Source organism: Camelus dromedarius, chromosome 16, assembly GCF_036321535.1.
Source record: "Camelus dromedarius isolate mCamDro1 chromosome 16, mCamDro1.pat, whole genome shotgun sequence".
In the NCBI taxonomy this organism is placed as follows: Eukaryota; Metazoa; Chordata; class Mammalia; order Artiodactyla; family Camelidae; genus Camelus; species Camelus dromedarius.
Window position 1 is genome coordinate 31,303,803 of NC_087451.1, and position 23,832 is coordinate 31,327,634.

Sequence of the window (23,832 nt, forward strand, 5' to 3'; positions counted from 1 at the left end):
GTAGGGAAGAGGCGGGGCGCCGGGGCGCCGGGGCGCCGGGGCCCCGCCCCCAGGAGCCACCTCCCAGCCACTGGCCGGCGCCGCTCGGAACTGCGTCGCGGGGACTTGGGGCCGCAGGGAGGTGAGCGCGGGGCGACGGGCTTGGGCTGGGCTCGCGGCGGCCGGGCGGCCGGCGCTGGAAGGGCCAGGGGATCGCGCCCGAGCACGCCCTGGGGCGGCGGTGCTCCGCCGGCTAGGGGGCTGGCCCTGCGGAGCTCTCGGGCCCCACGTGGGCCGAGCCCAAGGCCAGAGGCCAGGGCTGGACTCGGACGGGGCCGCTGGACTGGGTCCGCCGGCCCCTGGGGCTCGGCTCGAACAAGACGCCCAAGGGATTCCTGAGCCACGGGTCACGAGGTGGGGGCACGACGATTGGACAGAAGTTTAAAGCTCTGGGAGGAAGAGAGGGGACTGTCCCAGGTCAAGACCGGGCAGTCCCGCCTTCCTCCCAGAAGCGCCTTGGAATTCCTACGTTCCCCTCTCCTCCCCTTTCTCCTGGGAGAGCAGCCGGCGGGGCGGCCAGGGCGAAGTTTAGCTGTTAAGCCTCGCCGAGGTGGAAACAGGTGCTGGAGGGTGGGCTCACAGCGAAGTTGGACCAGAGCTCAGAAATTGGACCCGGGAGTCGTGGCTTCTGAACTAAGGGGTTTAGAAGGTTGCCACCCTCCGTTCTCCCAGGGCATTGGATTAGATTAGAGAGGGACGTGTTCCCTAGGGTACAGACCCCGCCCCCCCACCCCACCCCAGGGCAGAGGGGAGCCCGGGTCCCAGCCCCGGACTATCTGGGTGAAAGACCAAGGGAGAAGGCCTGGAGTTGGAACCCCTGAGAGGGGAGGGCTTGCAGGACTGACCCCACACGTGGACTAGCTGCTCTTTCCCAAATGGCTAGATTTAGGATTCTGTGTAGGTGGCATTTGCTGGCAATATAATAAGCCCAGCGTGTGTTATGTTTCTGTCACTCCCTGTAGGTTAGGTAGAAGGAACCGTGGAAAGTGAAGCTTGTTTTAGAACAGTGGTCCTCAGCCAGGGGTGATTTTTGCCTACCAGGGGACATTGGTCAATGCCTGGAGATATTTTGGTTGTCACAACTCGGGGGAGGGGGTGTGAGTTGTTGCTACTGGCATCTAGTGGGCAGAGGCCAGGGATGCTGCTAAACATCCCACAGTGCACAGGACAGCCCCACCACCACGTCCCCAGCCCAAGACGTCAGAGGTGCTGCGCTGAGACAGAGCCATTCTGGTCTATCAAGTTATTTCTCTTTGCCCCTCCCTGCTTCAGTTTCCCCCCTACCCCCAGGATTAGAGGAGGAACTTGTAATATACCTAAATGAGATAAGTGGAAAGGAGGTATGAGGGCAGTTGTCCCCCAGCAGCTGGCCTCCTTTGGTGCCACAACCCTGCCCCTTCCCTGTTTAAACCACGGGCCCTGCAGTAAGCCATTCGGGGAGCTGTGGAGAAGCTGAGATGGAGGGGCTGGGAACAGGGGCCCTCTCACAGCTGTGTCCTGGAGTGTTTCACTCCCAGGGCACCTCCCAGGCAGAGTGAGCCGGGACAGCCCTGGAGTTCAGATATCCCTGTGGAGGGAGGGTGGGTAGGAGCCAAGCTCTGTTCTCATAGATTTTCCCAACACTGGATTGCTGAGGACGCCTGATGCCTTGTGATCTGCTGTCATTTTCTCTTCTGAACCCACATCGGACTCTTCAGTTCCTTACACCAGGAAAGTAACATCCAAGGAATAACAGGGCGCCTAATTTCTTGCAGCTCCCCAGCCTGCCTCCCTCCACAGTAAAAAGTTCCACTGTAGCTGTGGGAACCCTGCGGGAGGCAAGAGGCCCAGGGTGGGCCCAGCTGCTGATGGAGCAAGGTGTCCTCTGCTCATGGGGTTAGCTGAGCACCAGTGAGAGATGAGAGGATGACCCAGCCCAGGCCGGGGGACTCCTGGTAGGGATGACCCTGAATTATTTGAGTTCAGCTCAAGGATAGTACCCCTGCTTTTCAGGGAATCTGGGGGGGGGGTTCTGTCACAGAGGGGCAGGATGGGGTGAAACAGCTGTCCACACCCAGGAACCCAGGCCACCTCACTGCCCTCCCTCCCCAGTTCCTGACAATATCCATTACCGCCCTATCCTGTGGACGCTGGCCTCCTGGCCTGGGAACCATGGTGGGATCAGAAGGAAGGTGGCAGTTTCTGATTTGACTCTTACTTTTGGGGGCTTCTTTTGGTCTTTTAACTTTATGAGGCTGGAATGAGACTTGCACCTTTTCAGCTAAAAAAGAAGAAAAGCCAGAAGAGTAGCCTCCGTCCGTCCATTGTGTGCCTCTTGAGGCACAAAGCAGCTTTCAGACTTGCACAAAGCTGTGCAGGAAGTAACCAGAGGGCCGACATCGAGCCTGGGCTGTCCGTTCCCAGGCCCAGCCCTAAGACCTTGTGCCACCTGCGGTGAACAGACTACCAGGTGACTCCTACCTGGTTTGCTCACCTTCCGAGCTGCTCTGATACCTGGTGTAACACACGCACACACACATGCGTGCACGCTTACTGCCCAGGAGGGGACCCCTGGTCCCCTAAGAGGAGGAATAAATCACACCACAAATGCATTGGGGCTGCTGGGGTCCGAGTCCAGCTCTGGGTCAGGGGTGTTTTCACTGTGACCAGAGCTCTGTGCAGGGTTCCTGTCCACTTACTGTTGAATCTCTTCCCCAGGCGAGACCCCAGGTGAGAGCAGGAATTCAGGGGGTGAGGAGGGTGCTGTGCATGTGACTCGCATGAGCCACCTGGCGCTTACCTTTGGGTAGGGATGAGCAGTGGTGGGCTTGGAGTGGCCCTGGCCCCCTACGTGCCTCTTGATGCAGCATCAGGGTAGATATACTCTCTGGTCTGCACGTCCCCTCGGGTGTGCGGGCCACCTGCTTTGGAGCAGGCCTCAGTGTCGCCCTGGCCACCCGTGGGGATTTCCAGAGTGAGCTCATGTATCTGCTCCCAGTTTCCTATCCAGCCAGGCCAGGCTGGAGGAGGAGTGGTGGGGACGTCAGCGCCCGCCTGAGTGCAGGCTGACTGGGCCCCTGGTGACCAGGGCGGGGAGGCTGCCAGGCGAGGGCAGTTCTCAGGACCTGCATGAAAAAAAATTATTTCCTTCTCAACTTCAGGGAAGTACAGCCAGCCATTGTGCCCACGTTCCCTCGCTCAGTAAATTTAGCTGGGGACCCAGACGGAGCCATTTACTGTTTCAGAGCCACAGGAAGGCACATTCCAAAGCCCTCCTAGGAAAGTGGTTAGAGCTAAGTAGTCAGAGCAGAAGAGGTGGAGGGAGTGGTGGGAGGGGGTGAGTCCCAGCTCGGGGAGCCCAGAAGTGAGGCTCAGAGGCTGGCAGGCACCTGGTCTATGAGAGTGTGGTCAGTAGGGTGGGGGTCACTTGAATAGCCTGTGCCTCAGTTTCCCTGGTGGGGAAAGCAGTGGGGTGGCAGGTGGCTACCTGGGAGGGTTGCTGTGAGGATCCTGGTGGTGATTCACGTAAAGCCTGGGCCAGATGCCCGGTGAGGGAGCTGTCACAGGAACAGTGCCACTCCTGCTTCTGTTAGGGACATGTCTGTGTGCCTGTGGCACAGTCTGTGGGGCTGGGCTGAAGCAGGACTTGAAACTGACCTAAGCCCTTGGTTATGGCCTTATCAGCCATTGACAATAATGAGATAAGGACTGGGATGAGAGAAAGTTTGTGAAAGCCCTTAGATAAGCTAAGAAGAGCCACCCAGTGTTAGGTGATGTCATTTCTGCTTGGGGGCCTGGAAGGGGCTTGTAAGTCAAAGGCCTTTGCACCTAGGACTCGCTCGCAGCTCCAGAGTCCCGCCCCTGCCTGTTCCTTCGCCACTGGCCTTACCAGTTCCGAGGTGGCAGGAAGCCATAGCCCCACCGCCTCCTAACTGTGCAGCTGTGGACAAGTGACTTCACCGCTCTGAGCCTCAGTTTCCCCACCTGTCAAATAGAGATCTGTCACCTCTGAGGCTCTTAGCTCGGATGTAAGTGAGAGACAATGGCAGAGGTCAGTCAGGGATAAAAGAAGCTGCCTGTTACTGGCCACTGACTGTGTGCCAGGTGCTGTGCTTTTGTGATCTCATGTCATCACTGAATCCCTGGGGCAGGGGTGGGGGCTGCATCACCCCATTTCACAGCAGAGGAAACTGAGGCTCAGAAGTGGTAACTTACCCAGTCTCCCAGTGTGTAGGTGGCTGAACCAGGTTCTGAGCCCTGTCTCCAGCCCTCAAGCCTTCATTCCTCAACAGGGGAACCCATGAGGCTTCAAAGCAAGATGTGGGGGGTGCTCTGCAAGGCCCCCTGGCTGAGTGGCCTTGGGTGGCCAGTGTCCAAGTGCCCCAAAGCCCTCGCAGCTGTTGGGGCCAATTCCCAGCCTCTTCCAGGGAAGGAGCAAGCCCCAGGGCAGGGTTCTGGGAAGTCAGGATTATTAACTCCTTAATGAGTGTTTATAAGCTGAAAAGTGTTTGCCTGGCATGTTCTCTCCCTGCTGATAGCCGATCTGGGCCTCCAGAAGTGAGGGGCACCCAGTGCCCTGTCCTGAGTGTGTTGAGGTAAAGGACCCCGGGCAGCCCAGTGCCTGACTTCTGGCTCATGACATTGGGTAAGGTGCTTACCTGTCTATAAAATATGGTCACGCTTTGTCCCTCTGCTGCACGTACTCCCAGGGTAACCCCTAGCTAATGATGACAAAGCCACCTAGATTTCAAACCTCTGGAGACTCCTTAGCATCTTATGCATAAATACACTGAGGCTCAGAGATGTCAAATGGCTTGTCCAAGATCACAGAGCGGTTAGGGCTGGGCCTATGACCTTGTCTCCCCAAGTTGGACAGTGTTTTCATTGTCTGGAGCCAGGCCACAAGAAGGTGGGTGGAAATGCGGTGGACTCCACCCCTGCAAGCACAGGACAGAGGCCTGCTCTGTGTCCCAGTGTTGGTCGTGTCTGGAAACAGCCTGGTCACACTTTGGTGTCTGGGAGTCCCCAGTAGGAGTGAAGTGGGCCTCCCCTGTTCCCCCACCCATGCTGCACCCCAATCCTTCCCCCGACTACTGAGCATGAGCTAGGCTTCTGCCAATTCCAGGGACCAGCGGAAACCCAACTCCCAGTACCCCAAGATCCCGAGAGAGGTAAATCCTTGTGGGTGTTTGGATCAAAGCCCGGTTCACGCCAAGCCTGGGTCAGCGTGGTGCCCAGCAGTGCACGATCTCTCTCCAGGAAGCCTCCTGTGCCCTGGGGCCCAGCCTGGAAGGACCAGGGCCTTCTGGGCTCCCAGGAGCCACTTCTGACACCTGTCCTTCACAGACATGCTCAGGAAGCAGCAGAACCGGGACAGAATAGGTCACCTTCACAAAGAGTATCCCAGGACAGGACATTCGCACCTCTGCCAGCTTCACTGGCGTGTGGTCTGGTGCGCTCCCTCCTGTTGTCCTCAAGCTGCAGTCGGCCCCCAGGCTCTGGAAGCTGCTTCTGCTTGCCTGGGGGCATGGGAGGGTGCTGTCCAGGCCTCCATTCAGGGCACTTGTATCTCTGCTCAGCTGCTATCCCCTTGTCTGTTTCCACCAGCAGCTTCTGGTGTCCGGAGACTCCCAGAGGAACCTCAGAAGGTACCGTAGTGGGCAGGGTCCTGCATGTGGCCAGCTGGGGACACCTGGTGGCACTTCCACTTCCACTAGGGCCTGCCACACCAGAAGATGTGGGGACACGGGGCTTGGGCACTCCCAGCTCAGCTGGCTTTCTGGACTTAGGGTCCTCACAGAGGACAGGATATTCGCATCTCTGCCAGCCTCACTTGCATGTGGTCCTGAGGAGGCCTCTGGGTGGTCTGGAAGGGTGTTAGGGTCTGCACCACCGTAAGAACGTGGCAGCTCGTCCTCCTCGCGCCCACATGCTCTTGGTGGCATCCTGGAGCCCGGCTCCCACTTCCCGAGTCTGTGGTCGGCCATGACGCCCAAGCCACTCTAACTGGGTTGGGGGAGCTCAGAGCCCAGGTTCTGATGTGGAAAAGCCAGTGGGTCACCAGGTCCCTGAACCTGCCCCCACATTCTCTATCTTCTAAAATGAGTTTAAGCAAAGCCCTTAAAGGTGGAGGAGAAATCGGGGCCTCCCCACGCCAGGGCCCTCTGTGAGCTGGGCCTCTCCCCGTGGTTGGGGTGCAAACCCACAGGTGGTTTCATTTTTCCACTCCGTTGGGGGTGGTTGGGCTGAAGTGCGAACGTGCGAGCGCCAGGGAGGCCTGGGAAGTGTGTCTGCCGACTTGCAGCTCGGGGGAGGCAGATGATTGCCAGGAGGGAGGGGAGGCACCCAGAGAGGCGCTGGCTTCTGGAGACAGACGGGCATCCCTTCCCTACTCCAATGATGAGGCTTACCGCCTCCACCTGGGACACTTGGCTTCCCTCCCTTTTTCATCTGTCCATTTTTTGGCCTCTGGAATCCTGTCCCCAGGCCCTTGGCTAGCCTTCTTTGCACTTTTCTGCCCTGTGCTCCTGTCCGCACTCACTTTCGCCAGAGGAGGGAGGCATCCGGGGTGAGTCACTGGCTGTGCGGGCCAGCGTGGGGACGCATGTTGGGAGACCGGGTTAAGTGACAGCCTTTACATAAGCTGCTCCTTCCGGGCCTCATGGCAGGCAGGCTGGAACAACTCCCCGAGGTCAGCAGAACCAGGGGTTTTGTGGGGGGGGGGTTGCACCCTGGGTGAAGGCAGCTTCCTCTTTGCAGCTTTCTAAAAACGACCCGGTTCCCAGAAGGGCTGAGGGGAGGGAAAATCGGGTTTCGGTTTCTGTGACAGGGAAGCAGAGGGGAGAGGCCACTTCCTCGCCCCCAGCGCTCACCCCGACATCCTGTGATTCAGCGGAGGGACAGGCAGGTCCCAGCAGCCCCGGGCCGCCTCCCTTCCCTCCAGACTGCCCGCTCCCCGACAGCTCCGAGTCTGGCCAGCTGGGAGGAACTTCTGGGCCAGGTGGTAACTTCTCTCCTTCCTCTATTCTGGGGACCTGTTCCCTTCCCTGTGGGGTATCCTCTGAACTTTCTGACCACATCGAGTGGATAATAAATCCTGTTTCCTCCCCGGAGGGGCTGCTCACCCCTTCTCCAAGGGCCCCTCCCTCCCCCGTCCCCATTTCTGGCCACACACGAGCTGAGCCCTCGAGTCAGTCACCTGCCTGCCTGTTTCCATCTGGAGCTGCAGCTGCGGCTCAGCCCGGGCTCATGAAGTGCTCAGAGCCTAGGAGTGGAGGGTCCATCCACCATTAGCAACACCAGGGAACCTTCAGAAAGCTGCTAGAGTGTGTTGGTGGCGGATGGGGTGGGGGGTGGGCTGGAGCCAGACTCCTCAGGACAGTGGGACTGCACCTGGGAACAGGTTAGGAGGGGACAGTGGGCGCATGCAGGCTGGGGAGGGGGTGCCCTGCGTGTGCCCTGGTGGTGCTCTGGCGGGAGACCTTCCGCGGGAGGCCTGGCTTACCCCGGCTGTGTCTGTTGGAACTGGGCTCAGCTGGTGGTGCCTGGCCCCACCCTTTGTGGGGAAACCGGATTCTCTTGTGGCATCAGCAAGTAGTTTCTGAGCCCGTGTCTCTGTCATATGTGCTGATCCTGGCTGCTGCCAGCTGGGGTATGCTTCTGAGTGTGGGGTGGTGGGGGTTCAGACTCTGGGTGGGGTGGGATACAGAAGTCTCCATGCTTGGGGTGATTTGAACTCTGTATGTCCCTGTTTCTTTGGATATGCCCTGCCCTGTCCCATGCTAGGCCCACCTGAAGCCCCTTTCCTCTGCCCAGGCCCCTTTGGGGTCTCCTAGCTACTCTGGGGTGGAAGGCCCCACCGAGGCCAAAATCCTTGTGGGCAAGTGGCAGTGGCAGTGGCAGTGGCCTGGCTGGGTGAGGCAGGCCCTTAAACCTCCCTCGCCCCCCAGGCTAGGCGCTGTGGCAGACCTGGGGGTCTCAGAGAACAGCGGATGTGACTGGGCCAGGATGAAGACTGGTCCCAGGATGTCACAATTTCCTCTGCAGTGAGCAAGCACTTTTGGGGCGCGGGAGATAAGGGCTGGCTGGGGCGGGTGCTCCCAGCGCTCCAGCACTTTTTTGGCCTGGTCTTGGCCGCCTGGGCTCCTCCATGCCCTGGACTTGGGTTCCACGGGCACCCTGCACCTGCCCCAGGCACCTGCCACTCCCCGCCCCTTTCCTCCCCGAGCCCCAGGGCAGGGGCTGGGCTTCTGGCACAGCCCCCACCATTTCTGCACAAGTTGGGGGCACATGGTCTCAGGAACAGGCCCTTCCCTCCCCCGTGGAGAGTGGTTGGGGGAAGGTGGTGTTTTTATGCCAAATATGTGGGCCTCATTGGTGTCAAAGCTGGGCCATCATCCTGTCCACCTCCCTCGCTTAACAGAGAAGAAAAGTGAGGCTGTGGGCAAAGCTGCTTACAGAGCCAGGACTCCCGGCACCGCCCTATGAAGATGGTTAAATGACTCTCCTGTGTACCACACTCCTCCCCAGGAAAACGCTCCCCAGCCCTGCCTCTGCTTTCCAGGGCCGGGCCTCTTCTCTTTGGGACCCTCAGGATTTCCCTGGAGCTAGTCCAGTCTCCCCCGTCTTTCAGCCTCAGATTGAGTCTGCCCTTCTTCCCATCAGGAGATTGGCACAGATGCCAGCAGCCCGGTGGGTCCTGGGTGGGGGTCCCAGCCAGGGGTGGTATGGTCTTGGGGTGGGAAGCTAGTTGGGGAATCAGGGCTGTGCTGGGGAAGCAGGGAAATGCGTGGTCCTCTGAGGACTCATCCTGGGACTGCATCCTCCATCCTTGGTCCTGCAGTGGTCACAGAGTTGGGGTGGGGCAGGCAGCACTAGGTAGAGCCCTCCAGGTTGCGCCACTTCCTGGGCTGGCCGTGAGATTGCAGGAGACAGTTTCTGTTCAGGATCAGTGTGGACTGACCATCTGCAGCCATGGGGACACCTGCCCTCCCACCTGCCTTCCATCCAGTTAGCCGTTAACAAGGCCAACTGCGTGCTGGACCCTGTCCTGCCCAGGGGCGGGTGGGGGATGCCTACATGTAGGCACATCTCTGCGGGATGCTGTGAGAAGGGGGTTGATTTGGACTGGTGGTGACGTGGCAGGCCTTCTGGAAGCGGTGACCCTTTACCCTCTGTACAGTGGCTGGTAGGCTTTGGCCAGGCAGGTGGGGTGGAGCCTGGTGTGCGGGGCTCGGGGCCTCAGAGAAGGGAAAGTGGGAGCGGGGGGATGTGATGTGTCTGGTTGGGTGTGGGGCAGGTTCTGAAGGGCACGGCTGCTGACTCTGGGGACATGTGATCAGCTCTGAGTTGCAGAAGGATCCTATGTGCTCAGGCCTGGCAGCCCCACGTTGACCCCAGCCTTCCTCCGCTGCCTCCCTCCCTCCTTGGTGCCAATTTCCCAGGGAAGTGCCTGCCCAGTGGCCTCTCACTGCACCCTGGTCCCAAAGGAGGCCAAGCTGGAGAACTTTCCGTGGTAGGGGCCCCAGGTGAAGCTGTTGTTTTGGAGCTGTCCCCAGAGTGGTGCAGAGTGACATCTGAGGAGCCAGCCAGCCCAGCACCTGTCTGGCCATGATCTCCGAGGGGCCTCCTTGGGCCCATCTGCCTAGGAGTGTGGGGTCAGAACTCCCCAAACTATGGGGTAGAAGGAAGGATGCCTGAGTCTTAGTCAAACCCTAAGCAGGAAGTGTCCTGGGCCCCCAGCTCTGCATCACATTTCCCTCTGGCACCCTCTCTGCACCCAGGGTGCCTCTCACCTATAGTTGGAGGACTTCAACCAAGTGAAAGTCCCAGTATGTAAAGCCAGAAGAGGGCTGCCCTGTGGAACAGGGGGCCCAGACCCTCCCCCAGCCTCCAGTTCACCCCATGGCAGCCCCTCGGGCACCTCTGGGTAACCCAGACCTCCGAGGAACACAGTTTGCAAAGTGCTGAAATGTTTGACCAAGTTTCCCCCAGGCTGGACTCAACTCTGTCTCCCTGATATGGGGCCATCCAGCCCCAAGTGTACCCCAGCTTTAGGGAGAGGAGGCACCTGTTTCCTGAGGAGACCTCAGGCCCTGGAGCCAGAGCAGCTTGAGTCCCAGCTGCTCCCGGTCCTGGCTCTGTGAGCTCAGGCAAGTTACTCAACCCCTCTGAGCCTCCATTCTTATCCACAAAATGGAAGTGATGACAATGTCTACCTCAAAGGGTGTTTTGAGGACAAAGTGGGATGACGCACTGAAGGGCCAAGCAAGGCATGACCCTGTCCTGCCCCCGCAGCTCTCAGGGTTCTGTCAAGGAGGGCCTTATTTATTTTAAAGAAGGTACTGGGGATTGATCCCAGGACCTCATGCATGCTAAGTACACACTCTACCACTGAGCTGTACCTTCCCCAGTGCCTATGTTTTTTAAAGTGAAATGTTTCTAGTAAAGTTATGTTGTAAAGAAAGTAGGGACCATTTTGATTTTAGGGTTCCCAGCCCAGAGTGCAGGTCTTCAGATGGTTGGGGTTTTTTTGGGTGGGGCGGGTAAACGCCCTGAGGCTACAGCCCCTGGCCCCCCGGGCCCTCTGAAGTGCCCAGCTCATCACCTGGGGCCCTTAATCCAGGAGAGGAGGAGAATATATCTCTTTAATCCCTGATCTCTGAGGCCAGTGGAATTATCCCCATTTTATAGATGAGGCAGCTGCGGTCAAGAAGATTAAAAGCTGCAGTGGTCCTGACATGCTGGCTTGAGCCTGCCTATCCTTCCTTACAGGCTGTGAGCACCAAGGGAGCTGCCCTGCTTGACCTGGGGCCGTCTGTCTGCCTTCCCATCTCTCTGCATCTATCCACCTCTCTGCAGAGCTGAGGCTTGACCCCAGAGCATCTGTACAGAGCAAGGAAAGGACTAGAGCATGCTCTAAAGACCTCTGCAACAAGACCCAGGAAGCTGAAGGTAGGAGGCTGGGTGGCTGGGTGGGCTGGACCCCAGGTACCAGCTGCTTTGCTTGCTTGTTTATTTGATTTTCAACAAATACGTACTGGTGGTATCTGTGGTCCAGCACTCTTCTGGCAGTGGAGCTACAGCTGTGAATAAGGCCAGAAGAGGGCAGAGAGGGAGGTGAGCAGGGTGAAGCGACGGAGAGACATATGGGGTGGGAGGGCTGCTCCAGGCAGTCAGGGCTCCTTGGAGGAGGTGGCACTCAAGCTGGGACTAGAATGATGAGAAGAAGCCACCTGCTCTGCTGTGTGATGATCTGATCTGGGGATGAAGGGAGTAGCGGGGGCAGAGGACCGACAATTATGAAGCGTCTGCTTGAGACTTTTTTTAACCAGCTTTATTGAGAAAAAGTTCACATTTAATTTCTATAATTCACAGAAAACTCATCCATTTGAAGCGTACAATTCAATGGTTTTTAGTATAGTCACAGGTATGTGTAACTATCACCGCTGTCAACTTTAGCACATTTTCATCATCTTGGAATGAAACCTATACCCTTTCAATGTCCCCAGCCCCCAGCCCCCAGCCCTAAGCCATGACTCATCCTTTTTGTCTCTATAGATTTGCTCTTCTGGACTTGCGTTTGGACTCATGGAGTATGTGGTCTTTTGTGTCTGGCTTCTGTTACTGAGCATAACGTCCTCCAGGTTGTTGTGGCCTGTCTTAGCCCTTCATTCCTGTTTGTGGCTGCCTAATAGTCCATTGCGTGGATTTAGCACATTTTGCTTATCCCTTTGTCTGTTGATGAGCGTTTGCATTGTTTCCACCTTTGGGCTCCAATGAACGTTCCTGAACAAGTGTCTTTGGATGTGCTGCCCGAGTGTGTGTCAGGCATGCAGTGAGTTCACGCCCAGGACACCTCTCTGGGGGAGGGGGTCATTCTCCCCTGGAAGGTGAGGACTTGGGTGACTGTGGTCAAGTGTAGGCCCCTGTGCAGATCAGGCTCAGACCGCCTGGCTCCAGTATGTGCTTTTGACCATGATCTCCCAGTACCTTCTCACAGAGCTTCGCAGGTATGGGGAATTTAGGGGCCCAAAGTGGTGGAATTGGGGGGGGGTGTCAGGAGGAGATGAAGCCATGAGGGGCCCAAAGGCCCCAGTGAGAAATTTGGACTTTGTTTTAAGTGAGAACAGAAAATCCTGGCCCAGTGTTGAGCAGGGAGTGACCTGGTATGATTTGTCCTTTTTTTTTTTTTTTTCTAAGTTCTTTTTCCCCCTTTTTGGGGGGAGGGGGGAAGGAGGTAATTAGATTTTTATTCATTTATTTTAATGGAGGTTCTGGAGATTGAACCCAGGACCTTGTGCATGCTAAGCACATGCTCTACCACTGAGCTATACCCTCCCCCACCTCCCAATTTGCGCTTTTAAAAGGTGAATTCTGCTGCTTTGTGGAAAATGGTCATGGGGATGGGGGCTCGAGGGGCAGCAGGTGGAGGAGTCAGGAGGCTGCCGTGACCCTCTAAGTGAGAGAAGATGGTGGCTCTCATGGGGGCCAGGCAGAGATGGGGGAGCAGACAGACTCAGAACAAAGGTGGCTGCTACATTGCCCTGTAGTCACGCCCTTGGCCCCACGTGCCCTTGGCTCAAGGGCTCCCGTGTGACTCTCCCCACCAGGTCGGCAGAATCCCTGGCCTCGTGTGAGGAGAGGAGAAATCAAACCTGCCCCAGCAGCCTTGGGACATGGGGAGAGGAAATAGCAAAGGATTTTTAGCAAGAAAAAGGTCACAGGGCAAATGAGTGAACTGGAGAGAACAGACAAGGCAGAGGGTGTTAACTTGGATGGGATCACAGCCGTGGGGGGGGATTGGTGGCGTTAGTATGGAAAAGCCCCAGATGGGGGTAAAATCGCCACCTCCTGTTGGCTAAGCCCTTTGGCAAGATGCTTCGAAATTCAAGGTGCACGCACTTGTCCACGCTGCAATTGCACTTCTATAAGTTGTCTTGTGATAACACTGGGCCAGGCACACGCGGGATAGGCAAGGGTGTTCGTTAATACTGGACACAAATCTGAACAACCCTTGGTCTGGAATTAAGTGAATCTTGGTACAGTCCACTCAGTGACACCTTCTCAGTCATCGAGAAAGGTAAGGTAGAGCTGTTTGTATGTGTTGACAGGGCAGGATGTCCATGCTATAGAAGAAAAAGTATGATTGTGTATAAAATGTTAACTACACACATCCTCTTCCAGGTGCAGAGAGGCATCTGGAAGGATGTGCACATATCATTTTCATCACTAAGATATTTTTCCTCTGTGAAAAGAAAAAAGAAAAAAGTATCAGACAGGTGGCAGTTTCAGTTACCTTTGAAAGAGGAACCGGGCAGCCCTGGGGGACAGGGACCAGCGTGATGGCTTCTCATCTACCTGGGAATTAGGTTGAGCCACCACTTCCTCCCTCACAGCCCAGGGACTCCTCCTCCTCCAACAACCACCTGCTCCCTGCACAGCTGTGGGCCCCTTGTCTGTGGGTTGCCCGGGAGCCTCTTCCTTGTCCTCCCCCAAGCCCAGCCCAGGGACAGAGGCAGGGCTCTTTGTCCAAGGAAGCTGCCTTCTGGCCCCCTGGCCTGCTGTGGCCAGGTGACCAAGATGATGGCAGATCTATATCCCATGCCCTCGTGTTCCTTTCTGGTCCTTGCCTGAAGCAGAGAGACCAGAAATGGAATGAGGCAGTAAGTTGGGGACCTCCCAGACCCCTGCTGGCCTGGAATGCAAATGAAGTTCAAAAATAGACCTTCTCACCTACCCCTCCCAGCCCGATTCAGTCTCTGCTGTGTAGTTTAGTATCCAGACTTAGGTTTGAACCAACTTTCTATAGGTTGTTCTCAGTCTGGGCTGCCTGCCTTGGCCTTGCCCTGACACCCTGGGCTGTCCCTGTGTCCCCTCCCATCCTGCCACCACTTTACACACCTGCGCCCCCTCCCCGTTTCCATTCCAGCTGCCCTGCCCCCCTGCCCACCATGGCCTCCGCTGACAGGAGCGGCGAGAGCGTCTCCTCGGTGTCCAGCAGCCGCCTGCAGAGCCGGAAGCCACCCAACCTGTCCATCGCCATCCCTCCACCTGAGACCCCGGCCCCCAGTGAGCAGGCCAGCATGCTGCCCCAGGTAAGGGGGCGGCTGGGCGCTCACTGCCCCTCCACAGGCCACCGTTGTGCCCACATGACACCTTTTGGGCAGTTTCACTTCCTGGAGGAGACCCTTTCTGAGCCACAGCTGCCCTGTAGCCCCTGCCCTAAGCCTGCGCCCCCTCCATCCTGGCCCCAAACTCTGCAGGGAGTGAGCCCTGAACTCAGGAGCTCCGAGTCATGCTGGTCCAGGGAGAATACGAGGAGCCTGCCAATTCCGCCTGGGAGTTGGCTGCTACCCTGCCCTCACCGGGCCCAGGCTCTTCCGTGGGGGGCGAGCTGTCTGTGACTAGGGGGCAGGCTGTCTGTGACTGGGGGGCAGAGGCGTCTGCAGCACCAGGAGCCTGCTCTCACAGCGCCTGGCTCCTGCAGGAAAGTGGGGATGAATCACCGTTTCCGACAGTCCCGGCTGGCGCTCCATAAAGAGCTCATTGAGAAGTGGCTCCGAACAGCGTGGGCTTCTTCCTGCTCAGCCTGGGGCACAAGGGAGGCTGTGTCCCACTGCCCATCACCCGAGGGCTCTTTGCAATGTGCGACGCCAGGCAAGGGCGTCACAGCTATCGCGGGAGCGCTGGACAGGGAGTGAGGGAACACGGGCCGGGCTCGCCCAGAACACTGAACAATGGTGATTTTGCCCTGGGAATGAAAGCAGCTCAGGGTGAATTGGGGTTGAGGTTTGGTCTCTCTGGGTTTTCACCCTGGAATCCTGGGCAGAGCCAGCCCGGGGCCTGGGCTCCACACAGTCACAGCCTGTCCCCCATTCACCTCCCTGCAGAGGCCCAGGAATCCAGCCTACCTGAAGAGCGTTAGCCTCCAGGAGCCACGGGGACGATGGCAGGAGGGCGGGTCGGAAAAGCGCCCCAGCTTCCGCCGCCAGGCCTCCCTGTCCCAGAGCATCCGCAAGTGAGCACCGCCCGCCTACCTGCCCCTGCAGTCCGGTAAACTCTGGGCACCCGGACTTCCGGGGGGCCTGCTCCCTGGTCCCTGCCTGGGAGGTGTGGGCAGTCACCAAATCAGCAGCGTCCTCCTGCAGGGCAGACCTGAGCATTTGACCCCGTGTTACAGGCGGGGAAACTGAGGCCCAGGCGGCTCTGTGCCTGGTAGGAAGCCACAGTGTGGAGGCTGAGGGATTCAAGGAGCTGGGAGCAGACCGTTGCCCCTCAGAGCGGCTCCCAGAGGCCATCCCAGCTCAGCCTGTCAGGCTCTGGACCTGAGTCTATCTCTGTCCACCTGATCCCTGGGCAGCAAACCAACAGCTCAAGGGGAAGCTGATCCGCCCCTCCCGCTGCACACACATACGCCCTGTCACCTCTCTTGTCACCTCCCCCGCACAAATACTAGTGCCCTGTCACTTCACGTCACCTCCTGCACACACACGTCTGCTCCGCAGGGGCGCGGCCCAGTGGTTCGGGGTCAGTGGCGACTGGGAGCTGAAGCGGCAGCACTGGCAGCGCAGGAGCCTGCACCACTGCAGCGTCCGCTACGGCCGCCTCAAGGCCTCGTGCCAGAGGGACCTGGAGCTCCCCAGCCAGGAGGTGCCCTCCTTCCAGGGCACCGAGTCTCCAAAACCCTGCAAACTGCCCAAGGTGGGCCCCGTCAGGGTGGAGGGGAAGTGGGCAACTCGGCCCAGGGCCACGACAGACTGCTCACCTCCTCCCTCCTGTCCAGATTGTGGATCCCCTGGCCCGAGGACGGGCGTTCCGCCACCCAGACGAGGTGGACCGGCCCCACGCCCCACACCCACCGCTGACCCCCGGGGTCCTGTCCCTCACCTCCTTCACCAGCGTCCGCTCTGGCTATTCCCACCTGCCCCGTCGCAAGAGGATGTCTGTGGCCCACATGAGCTTCCAGGCTGCTGCCGCCTTCCTCAAGGTGAGGACACCTCTGCCCAGCCTCTTCCATCATCCCTTTGTCCCTGTCTCTCCCCACAGCATCCCCCCAAAACTCAGCCAGGCATCTCTCTCTGTACCAAGGGTAGTGGATGCACTGGGATTCCTGGGCAGAGAGAGAGGCCCTCATCCTTCCAGCCCCAGTTCTCCAGAGTGTGGGCAGCTGGTTTCTGCACTGACACTTAAGCTGGAGTGAAGTGAAACATGCGGTCACCACTCACTGACCCCTGTCATATGCTGGGCATGGGGGCTATAGAGCAAAATGAGCGGTGTTGCTGCCCTGGGGGAACCCTCAGCTCGGGTGAGGTTGGATGTCACCATTCAGTGTGATGAGTGCTGGGGCTCACCCAGCGGAGGAGCTGCCCCCTCTCACCCAGCAGAGGGGCTGATGTCAGGGAAGGCACTTGAGCTGAACCCAGAAATATAAGGAAAGTCTTGCCAGGAAGGGAACAGCCTTCTCAGCAGAGGAAACAGCCTATGCAGAGGCACTTTGGGGGAGCAGCAGGAGGTGTTAGTGAAGGGTGGTTTACAAGAGCAACAGCAGGAGATGGGATCAGAAAGGTGGGCAGGGGCCTGGTGTGCCATGCCAAGAAGCCCGAGCCTGGGAAGTACGGGTGCAGGATGAGTGGTGGGGTGGCAGATGCCCAAGCCAGAGGACCAGAGGTCACCAGGGAGAAGTTAACAGCAAACTGTGCAGAGGGTGCTGCGTTCAGGGCTGTGGAGGAGCTGGAGCCCGCTTCCCGGCCTCTGGTAGATGCTCATGCTCCAGGCAGGGTCCCACCTCCAGCGGTGGTGGGCTTGACAGACCCCTTTGGAGGGGGGAGGGGACACCTGACCTGGGCCTGATGCCCATGCCTCTGCCCCCGCACAGGGTCGCTCAGTGCTGGATGCCGCGGGACAGCGGTGCCGGGTGGTCAAACGCAGCTTTGCCTACCCTAGCTTCCTGGAGGAGGATGCAGTCGATGGGGCGGAGACATTCGACTCCTCATTTTTTAGTAAGGCAAGCATGGGGTATGTGGGCCCTTGGGGTTGGGGGTCGGGGGGCCAGAAGCTAGGAGAGGTGACCTGGCCTCGATCCTGCTCTGCTAGAAGACCCTGAGATGTCCAAGTGCCCGTTGGTGGGATGGAGGTGCTGGACCCCGGTCTTCCTGTCAACGGAGTGAGGACCTGGGGTGGGGCAGGGTGCCAGCCGGGAAAGTCACCATCAGCGCTGACAGGCATGTGCCTTCCTCTGGCTTTGTCCTGCCCTTGAATTGAGCTGTTGGGGGCCAGTGCTGGGGACAGTGACTCCTCACACTGTCTCTTTTTTTGTCCCCCACTCCACCCCCACCCCAGGAAGAAATGAGCTCCATGCCCGATGATGTGTTTGAGTCTCCCCCACTCTCTGCCAGCAACTTCCGGGGGCTCCCACACTCGGCCTCCCCGGTCTCCCCCGATGGGGTGCAGATCCCTCTGTGAGTTCCCGCACTTCCAGGCGGAGGGAGATGGCACCACGGGAAGGGGCTCCCCCGGTGCTCAGTGACCCACATGGGGGCTTCCCCAGGCCACCGGTGCCTCCTGATCGCCCCCTCGTGGGATGTGGGGGTGGGCACCAGGCTGAGACCCCCGTCCCCACCAGGAAGGAGTACGTTGGAGCCCCAGCGCCCATGCCCAGGCGCGGAAGGCGCATCGCCTCCAAGGTGAAGCACTTCGCCTTTGACCGGAAGAAGCGGCACTACGGCCTGGGCGTGGTGGGCACCTGGCTGAACCGCAGCTACCGCCACAGCATCAGCAGCACCGTGCAGCGCCAGCTGGAGGGCTTTGACAGCCACCGGTGAGCGGGCCTGGGCGCTGGACCTGGGGTCCCACACTGTGAGAGCTGGGGGCGGTCACCATTCTGGAGAGCTCCTCCCCGGTGTAGGCAGAGGGGACGGGGGCTGAGAGCCACCGGAAGGGTCTGGGAGCTTCCAAGTTCCCCAGGCCCTCCCCTGAACTGCCCCTTACTCAGCGAGCCCCTGGTGAGCATTTCCTGTGGGTCAGGAGAGCAGGGACAAGTCCTCAGGGTCACCCTACGAGCATGCACGTCACCTGGGAAGGGGCATCGGGCATGGCTGCCTCTTCTCCACCCTCCCTACTCTCTGGGCCGGCATCCTCCGCTGGGCTCCCAGACAGCAGCCTGTCAACAAGCAGTCACTGAGTGCCAGCACGCAGGCCCTGAGACAGGGTGGGGCAGAGGGGCAGCTGGAAGCTGTGACCGTGAGTGAGGGGACTGCGGAGAGGACCTGCACAAAGACCTTGGGTGAAGCCAGAGGGTTGGGAAGAGGCTGTTCTCACAGAGTATATGATAAGCAACCACCCAGTGAACACTGGACCCAAAATTATCAAGAAAATAAGTAATAGGAGGTGTGGTGAGTGTCCTGGAGGACAGAGTTGGGAGTGAACAGCTGGTAGGGGTGGGTATAGTCAGGATGAGCAGCAGTTAGCTGGGTGAAGAGAGATGGAAAGAGCATCCCAGGCAAAGGAAACATCATGTGCAAATGCCCTGGGGCTGCAGGGAGCAAGGTTTGTTCCAGGAACTATAAGAGAAAGAGGAAGAAAGCCAGGGAGGTGAGTGGGCACAGCCAGGCCTTGCAACCAGTGGGAGGGGGCAATGTTAGACTTTATCACCAGGGCAGTGAGAAGCCATGGAAAGGATTTAAGCTAAGAGAGACACGTAGAGATGCATTTTAAGAGTTGCTGTGGTGAAGGATGAGTTGAGGGGCAAGGTGGAGGGCAGGGAACAGGTGAGAGCTGATGGTGGCTAGGCACCACAGAGCTGAGGGACAGGGTGTGAGTTCAGCTCTGCTGACTGCCCCAAGGCCTCTGCCCACAGACCCTACTTCACCTACTGGCTGACCTTCGTCCACATCATCATCACACTGCTGGTGATTTGCACATATGGCATCGCACCCGTGGGCTTCGCACAGCATGTTACTACCCAGCTGGTGAGTAGGGTTAGGGAAGGGGACCCCACCCTGGGGATCCTAGCTTCCCCACCAAGAGGCGTTACCAAATCCCTGGGACAGGGAATCCCCGGGACAGGGAATCCCCTGACCCCCCTCCTTCCACCTTTGCACCAGGTACTCAGGAACAAAGGTGTGTACGAGAGCGTGAAGTACATCCAGCAGGAGAACTTCTGGATTGGCCCCAGCTCGGTGAGGGACCCTCAGGGGAGACTCTCAACAGAGCAGCCATGTCTGGCCCCGAGCTCACAACCTACCCCCTTCACCCACCCCCCAGATTGACTTGATCCACCTGGGAGCCAAGTTCTCGCCCTGCATCCGAAAGGACCAGCAGATTGAGCAGCTGGTGCTGCGGGAGCAAGACCTGGAGCGGGACTCAGGTTGCTGCGTCCAGAACGACCACTCGGGCTGCATTCAAACCCAGCGGAAGGACTGCTCGGTGAGGGAGGACCCCGGACCCCTGCCAGCCCCACTCTGGTCCCCTGCACCGTCTCCACTTGCCCCAGCCTCGGGGAGGGGCCCTTCGAGGGAGGTGTCCACTTTGCCACCATCCTTCCTCTGCCCTCCCTGGCCTCACACACCCCTGTATGCTGCTCAGCACAGGGAGGGTGCTGACCTCCCCAGCCCCAGAGAAGTGAAAGCTGGGTCCCAGAGTATCAGCTGGGGTTGGGGGTCTGGGCCCTGGACAGCAGGGGAAGAGCTTCTATCTTGGAGGGGCCCCTGCCTACTCTGATGGGGTTGATCTTGTCCTCCCCATGACCAGCCCGCTTCCATCCTCCAGGAGACTTTGGCAACTTTTGTCAAGTGGCAGGATGATACTGGGCCCCCCATGGACAAGTCCGACCTGGGCCAAAAGCGGACATCGGGGGCCGTGTGCCACCAGGACCCCAGGTACAGTCCCAGAGTGACCCCCAGCTGCGCTGTCGGAGAAGATGGGGTTGAGTATCATGTTGTCTCTGCCACCCGTGGGGATGTTGGCCAGTGGGCTTGGCAGGCTGGGATGCAGCTGCCGCTCATTTCATTACCTCCGACCTCTGCCTCTAGAACCTGTGAGGAGCCAGCCTCCAGCGGTGCCCACATCTGGCCTGATGACATCACCAAGTGGCCAGTGAGTGTCACTTGGAGTGGAGAGCAGTCTGGGAAGGGTGGGGAGGGCACGCCTGCTGCTACACTGCTCCAGTCACCTGTCGGTGCCCCTCCCCACAGATCTGCACAGAGCAGGCCAGGAGTAACCGCTCGGGCTTCCTGCACTTGGACTGTGAGATCCGCGGCCGCCCCTGCTGCATCGGCACCAAGGGCAGGTGAGCTGGCCTGGGCACTCTGCCCAGTGCTCCTTCTCCATCACCCTTCACCCAGCTGGTGGCCTCCCTCCTTGCTCGGGGGCCATCCGTGGTGTAAGCAGGTCCCTGCCAGCGAAGCCTGCTGTGGCCGGGCACCGGGCACTGGGTGAGTGAGCAGGAGGGCTCAGGCCCCTGACGTACACCCTTGCCTCCCTGCTCCCCAGCTGTGAGATCACCACCCGGGAATACTGTGAGTTCATGCACGGCTATTTCCACGAAGAGGCCACACTCTGTTCCCAGGTGAGGCAGGGCCTGGCAGGGCCTGGGGCATGAGCAGCTCAGCACGGCAGCAGGTGTCCGGTTCTGTCCCCGACATCAGGGCCTCCGACCCAGCCTCGTCCCAGGCACTGATCGCCGTGTGCTCACCCCCAGGTGCACTGCCTGGACGAGGTGTGTGGGCTGCTGCCCTTCCTTAACCCCGAGGTCCCAGATCAGTTCTACAGGCTCTGGCTGTCTCTGTTCCTCCACGCTGGGTAAGAGAGGCCTCGCTGGCCAACCCCCCAGACCCCTGTGGTGGCCGCCCACCTGGACCCCTGGAGGAGGGGCTCCCGGGCCAGGGCACAGCCCGCACAACCTGCCAGGCCCCACCGCTCCCGAAGTGCCTGGCTGGCAGCTACGGGCACAGGGGGGCTGATGCCTGGTGTGTCCCCCACCCAGTGTGGTGCACTGCTTGGTGTCTGTGGTCTTCCAAATGACCATCCTGCGGGACCTGGAGAAGCTGGCTGGCTGGCACCGCATCTCCATTATCTTCATCCTCAGTGGCATCACCGGCAACCTTGCCAGCACCATCTTCCTCCCGTACCGTGCGGAGGTAGGGATCCTGGGGACGGGGTGGGAGGGCCAGCTCTGTGGCTTCCCACTCTCCTCCCGCATGATGGCCAGAGGGACGCACAGCCCCTCCCGTGTCAGGCTCAATGGTGGATTGACAGCTAAGCTGGGGGCTTAAAGTCAATTCCTTAATCTATCCCTGGGCGCGAGGGAGCAGCAATGCCTCTGGGTCATGTGTCATTGTGACCTCCAGAAAGACCTTCCTGGACCCTGCCCCTCACTCTGCCTCTTCTTTGCTTCATTTCTCTCCATGATTGACCATTGCCTGCCAGCACATCCCATAGTTACGGGTTAAGCCGTATAAAATCACCTGTGTGTGACAGTTCTTGGTCCATAGAAATGGCAGTTTTTGATGGGTTCAACCTGACCCTGTCGGCTTGTTCAGTGTCTGTCCCTCCCCACGTGCACTGCCCAGAGCAGGCTGTCTGTCCTGCTTCCTGCACTGGCATGCACATAGTAGGTGCTCAGTATTTGCCAAAAGGGTGGGTAGAACAAGCCCAGCTCTGACCCGGCAGCTCCAGCTGCCCCCGGGCCCTTGCCCTGGGAGGGGCTCACAAATAGGACGACCCGGGTCCCTGGGCTCCAGCTCCGCCATGCCCAGGGCCCCCCGCAGGCTCCCACCTGGGACCTGGAAGTGAGCCTCGTCCCCTCCCTGCCCTCCCAGGTGGGCCCAGCGGGGTCGCAGTTCGGCCTCCTCGCCTGCCTCTTCGTGGAGCTCTTCCAGAGCTGGGAGCTGCTGGAGCGGCCCTGGAAGGCCTTCCTGAACCTGTCGGCCGTGGTGCTCTTCCTGTTCGTGTGCGGCCTCCTGCCCTGGATTGACAACATCGCGCACATTGTCGGCTTCCTCAGTGGCCTGCTGCTGGCCTTCGCTTTCCTGCCCTACATCACCTTCGGCACGAGCGACAAGTACCGCAAGCGCGCCCTCATCCTGGTGTCACTGCTGGTCTTCGCCGGCCTCTTTGCCTCGCTCGTCGTCTGGCTCTATGTCTACCCCATCCACTGGCCCTGGATCGAGTACCTCACCTGCTTCCCCTTCACCAGCCGCTTCTGCGAGAAGTATGAGCTGGACCAGGTGCTGCACTGACTGCCCGCTCCGCGGAGCCCGATGCCACGGGACTGACTGCCAGGGTGGGGCTGCCTGCTGGTATGGCCCTCCCCGCACTCCAGAAACACCCTCGGGGGTGCAGCCCTGCTCCCAGGAGCTCCCTCCTCCAGGCCCGGCTGAGCCCACGGGAGGCGGTCATAAAGCAGGGTTCCCTGGGGGACTGGAGCCCTTCCTCGTCAGGTCCAGGCTGAGGGACACTCCGAACACGTGCTTCTCTGCAGCTCGGAGGCCCAGGCGCTGATGTCCTCCCCACTCCCCTGCTTTCGGGACCACCTCCTGGGTTGGGTTTCTTTCTTCCCAGGGTCCTGGGCTGCTGCCCCTCTCCCACCTCAGCCTCTGCTGGTGCCTTTCCTCTCCCCGCTCCTGTGAGCCTGCCCTTCCTGGGGTTGTGGCTGGGGTTCCCACCAGGTTCCCAGCCCTGCGTCCCCACAGCCCCCTTCCTGTGTCCCCTCCCCTCTCTGCCCTGTGAATCCACCCCCTGCATCCATCAGTGGCCTGTTAAGCCTGCCCATAATGCTCGGAGACTGTACACTGAGAGAAGCTCTGGCTGGGGTCTGGTGCAGAGGACCAAGGAGCAAGGAGACACAGTTAGACTGGGAAGCTGAGAGCCTCTGCTGTTCTTAGCAAACAGACGCTGCACCTGCCCCGCAGGCCCCCAGCCCTCCTTTGATTCAGTGTTCTGCCTCATGGGGCTGGACTGATGCTGGCCAGCCCCACCACCCTCTGTCTCACTCCCGCCCACGTGGGGGCAGGACCACCCCAGGGACCTGCTTCCAGGGGTTGCCCAAGGTCAATCAGGCCCTTTTTTTTTTCTACCAGTTTATATTATGGCCCTAATTTTTTAAAGTAACGCTAACTTTGTATGGATGATGTCTGAAATGTATTAAGTGATATTCTTTAGAGAAACATTATCTTTTAACCTGAGGCCTCGGGTAGAATAAAAGCTGGAAATTTATTTTGGAGGTGAGAGTGGCCAGGTCAGCCACAAGGAGCTCAGGGCATGGGCTTCTGGGGTTTTTGGTTGGGCCAGAAACTGGGTTGGGACCCCCTGAAAGGTCACTTGAGAGGGTGGTGTTAAATCCCTGAGATCCCTGCAGTCCCCCAGCCCCACCTGCTTGTGAGGATAGTGAGGGGGTTGGCTGGGCGGGGCGGGGGCCGTCCTGGCAGAAAGAGTGGGAGGTGCAGCACTTGTCTGTTACCTACAATCCTGCACCCCACCCTTCACCCCACACCCCAGTGGGGCACAACACTGTTACTGTGGGCATAGGACCCAGGGTCCTGTGGTGGGGTTGGGGGCCAGTGTGGTGAGCTGAGAGGTGGTCCCTGCCCCTTCCTGCTCCCAGGTACCCTGCATTCCAGGGATGAGGATGGGAAGGGGCAGACCCGGGTCTGGAGGGGTTAAGGGTCCCTGAGCATCAGGCTTGCTTAGTGAGGATGCCGAGGCAGAGCTGCAGGATGCCTCCCACTGTCCCTCCTTAACCGACCCAGCCACGTTAGGGCACAGTTTGGAATGCAGGGACTACAGAGGGCCTCGTGCAGACAGACTGGAGGACAC

General features: G+C 59.2%; 1 protein-coding gene across 9 annotated transcripts; it reads left to right on the top strand.

Annotated features, from left to right (window-relative positions):
• On the top strand, positions 1-23,232 carry RHBDF2 (rhomboid 5 homolog 2). 9 transcript variants are annotated; one of them, XM_064495497.1, is made up of 20 exons: positions 3,410-4,663; positions 5,626-5,666; positions 10,792-10,971; positions 13,949-14,114; positions 14,910-15,037; positions 15,525-15,720; positions 15,803-16,006; positions 16,895-17,023; positions 17,359-17,477; positions 17,642-17,836; positions 18,875-18,986; positions 19,122-19,196; positions 19,282-19,443; positions 19,768-19,895; positions 20,049-20,112; positions 20,211-20,305; positions 20,509-20,584; positions 20,717-20,817; positions 21,002-21,155; positions 21,837-23,232. In XM_064495497.1, the coding sequence occupies exons 4-20, from the start codon at positions 13,971-13,973 to the stop codon at positions 22,254-22,256; spliced, it is 2,502 nt and encodes an 833-aa protein (XP_064351567.1). In that variant the 5' UTR covers positions 3,410-4,663; positions 5,626-5,666; positions 10,792-10,971; positions 13,949-13,970; the 3' UTR covers positions 22,257-23,232. The 9 variants fall into 9 exon arrangements, with proteins under 9 accessions (XP_064351566.1, XP_064351567.1, XP_064351568.1 ...); XM_064495500.1 differs by lacking the exons at positions 3,410-4,663; positions 5,626-5,666 and adding exons at positions 6,860-7,018; positions 11,395-11,446; XM_064495496.1 differs by lacking the exons at positions 3,410-4,663; positions 5,626-5,666 and adding an exon at positions 1-121.
• Positions 23,233-23,832: the final 600 nt, after the last annotated feature.

Coding starts and splice junctions, on each gene's coding strand:
- RHBDF2 (XM_064495496.1), top strand. CDS start 13,971: ATGGCCTCCGCTGACAGGAGCGGCGAGAGCGTCTCCTCGGTGTCCAGC. Junction 19,197..19,281: donor TCTGGATTGGCCCCAGCTCG/GTGAGGGACCCT, acceptor CCCACCCCCCAG/ATTGACTTGATCCACCTGGG. Junction 20,585..20,716: donor AGGCCACACTCTGTTCCCAG/GTGAGGCAGGGC, acceptor GCTCACCCCCAG/GTGCACTGCCTGGACGAGGT.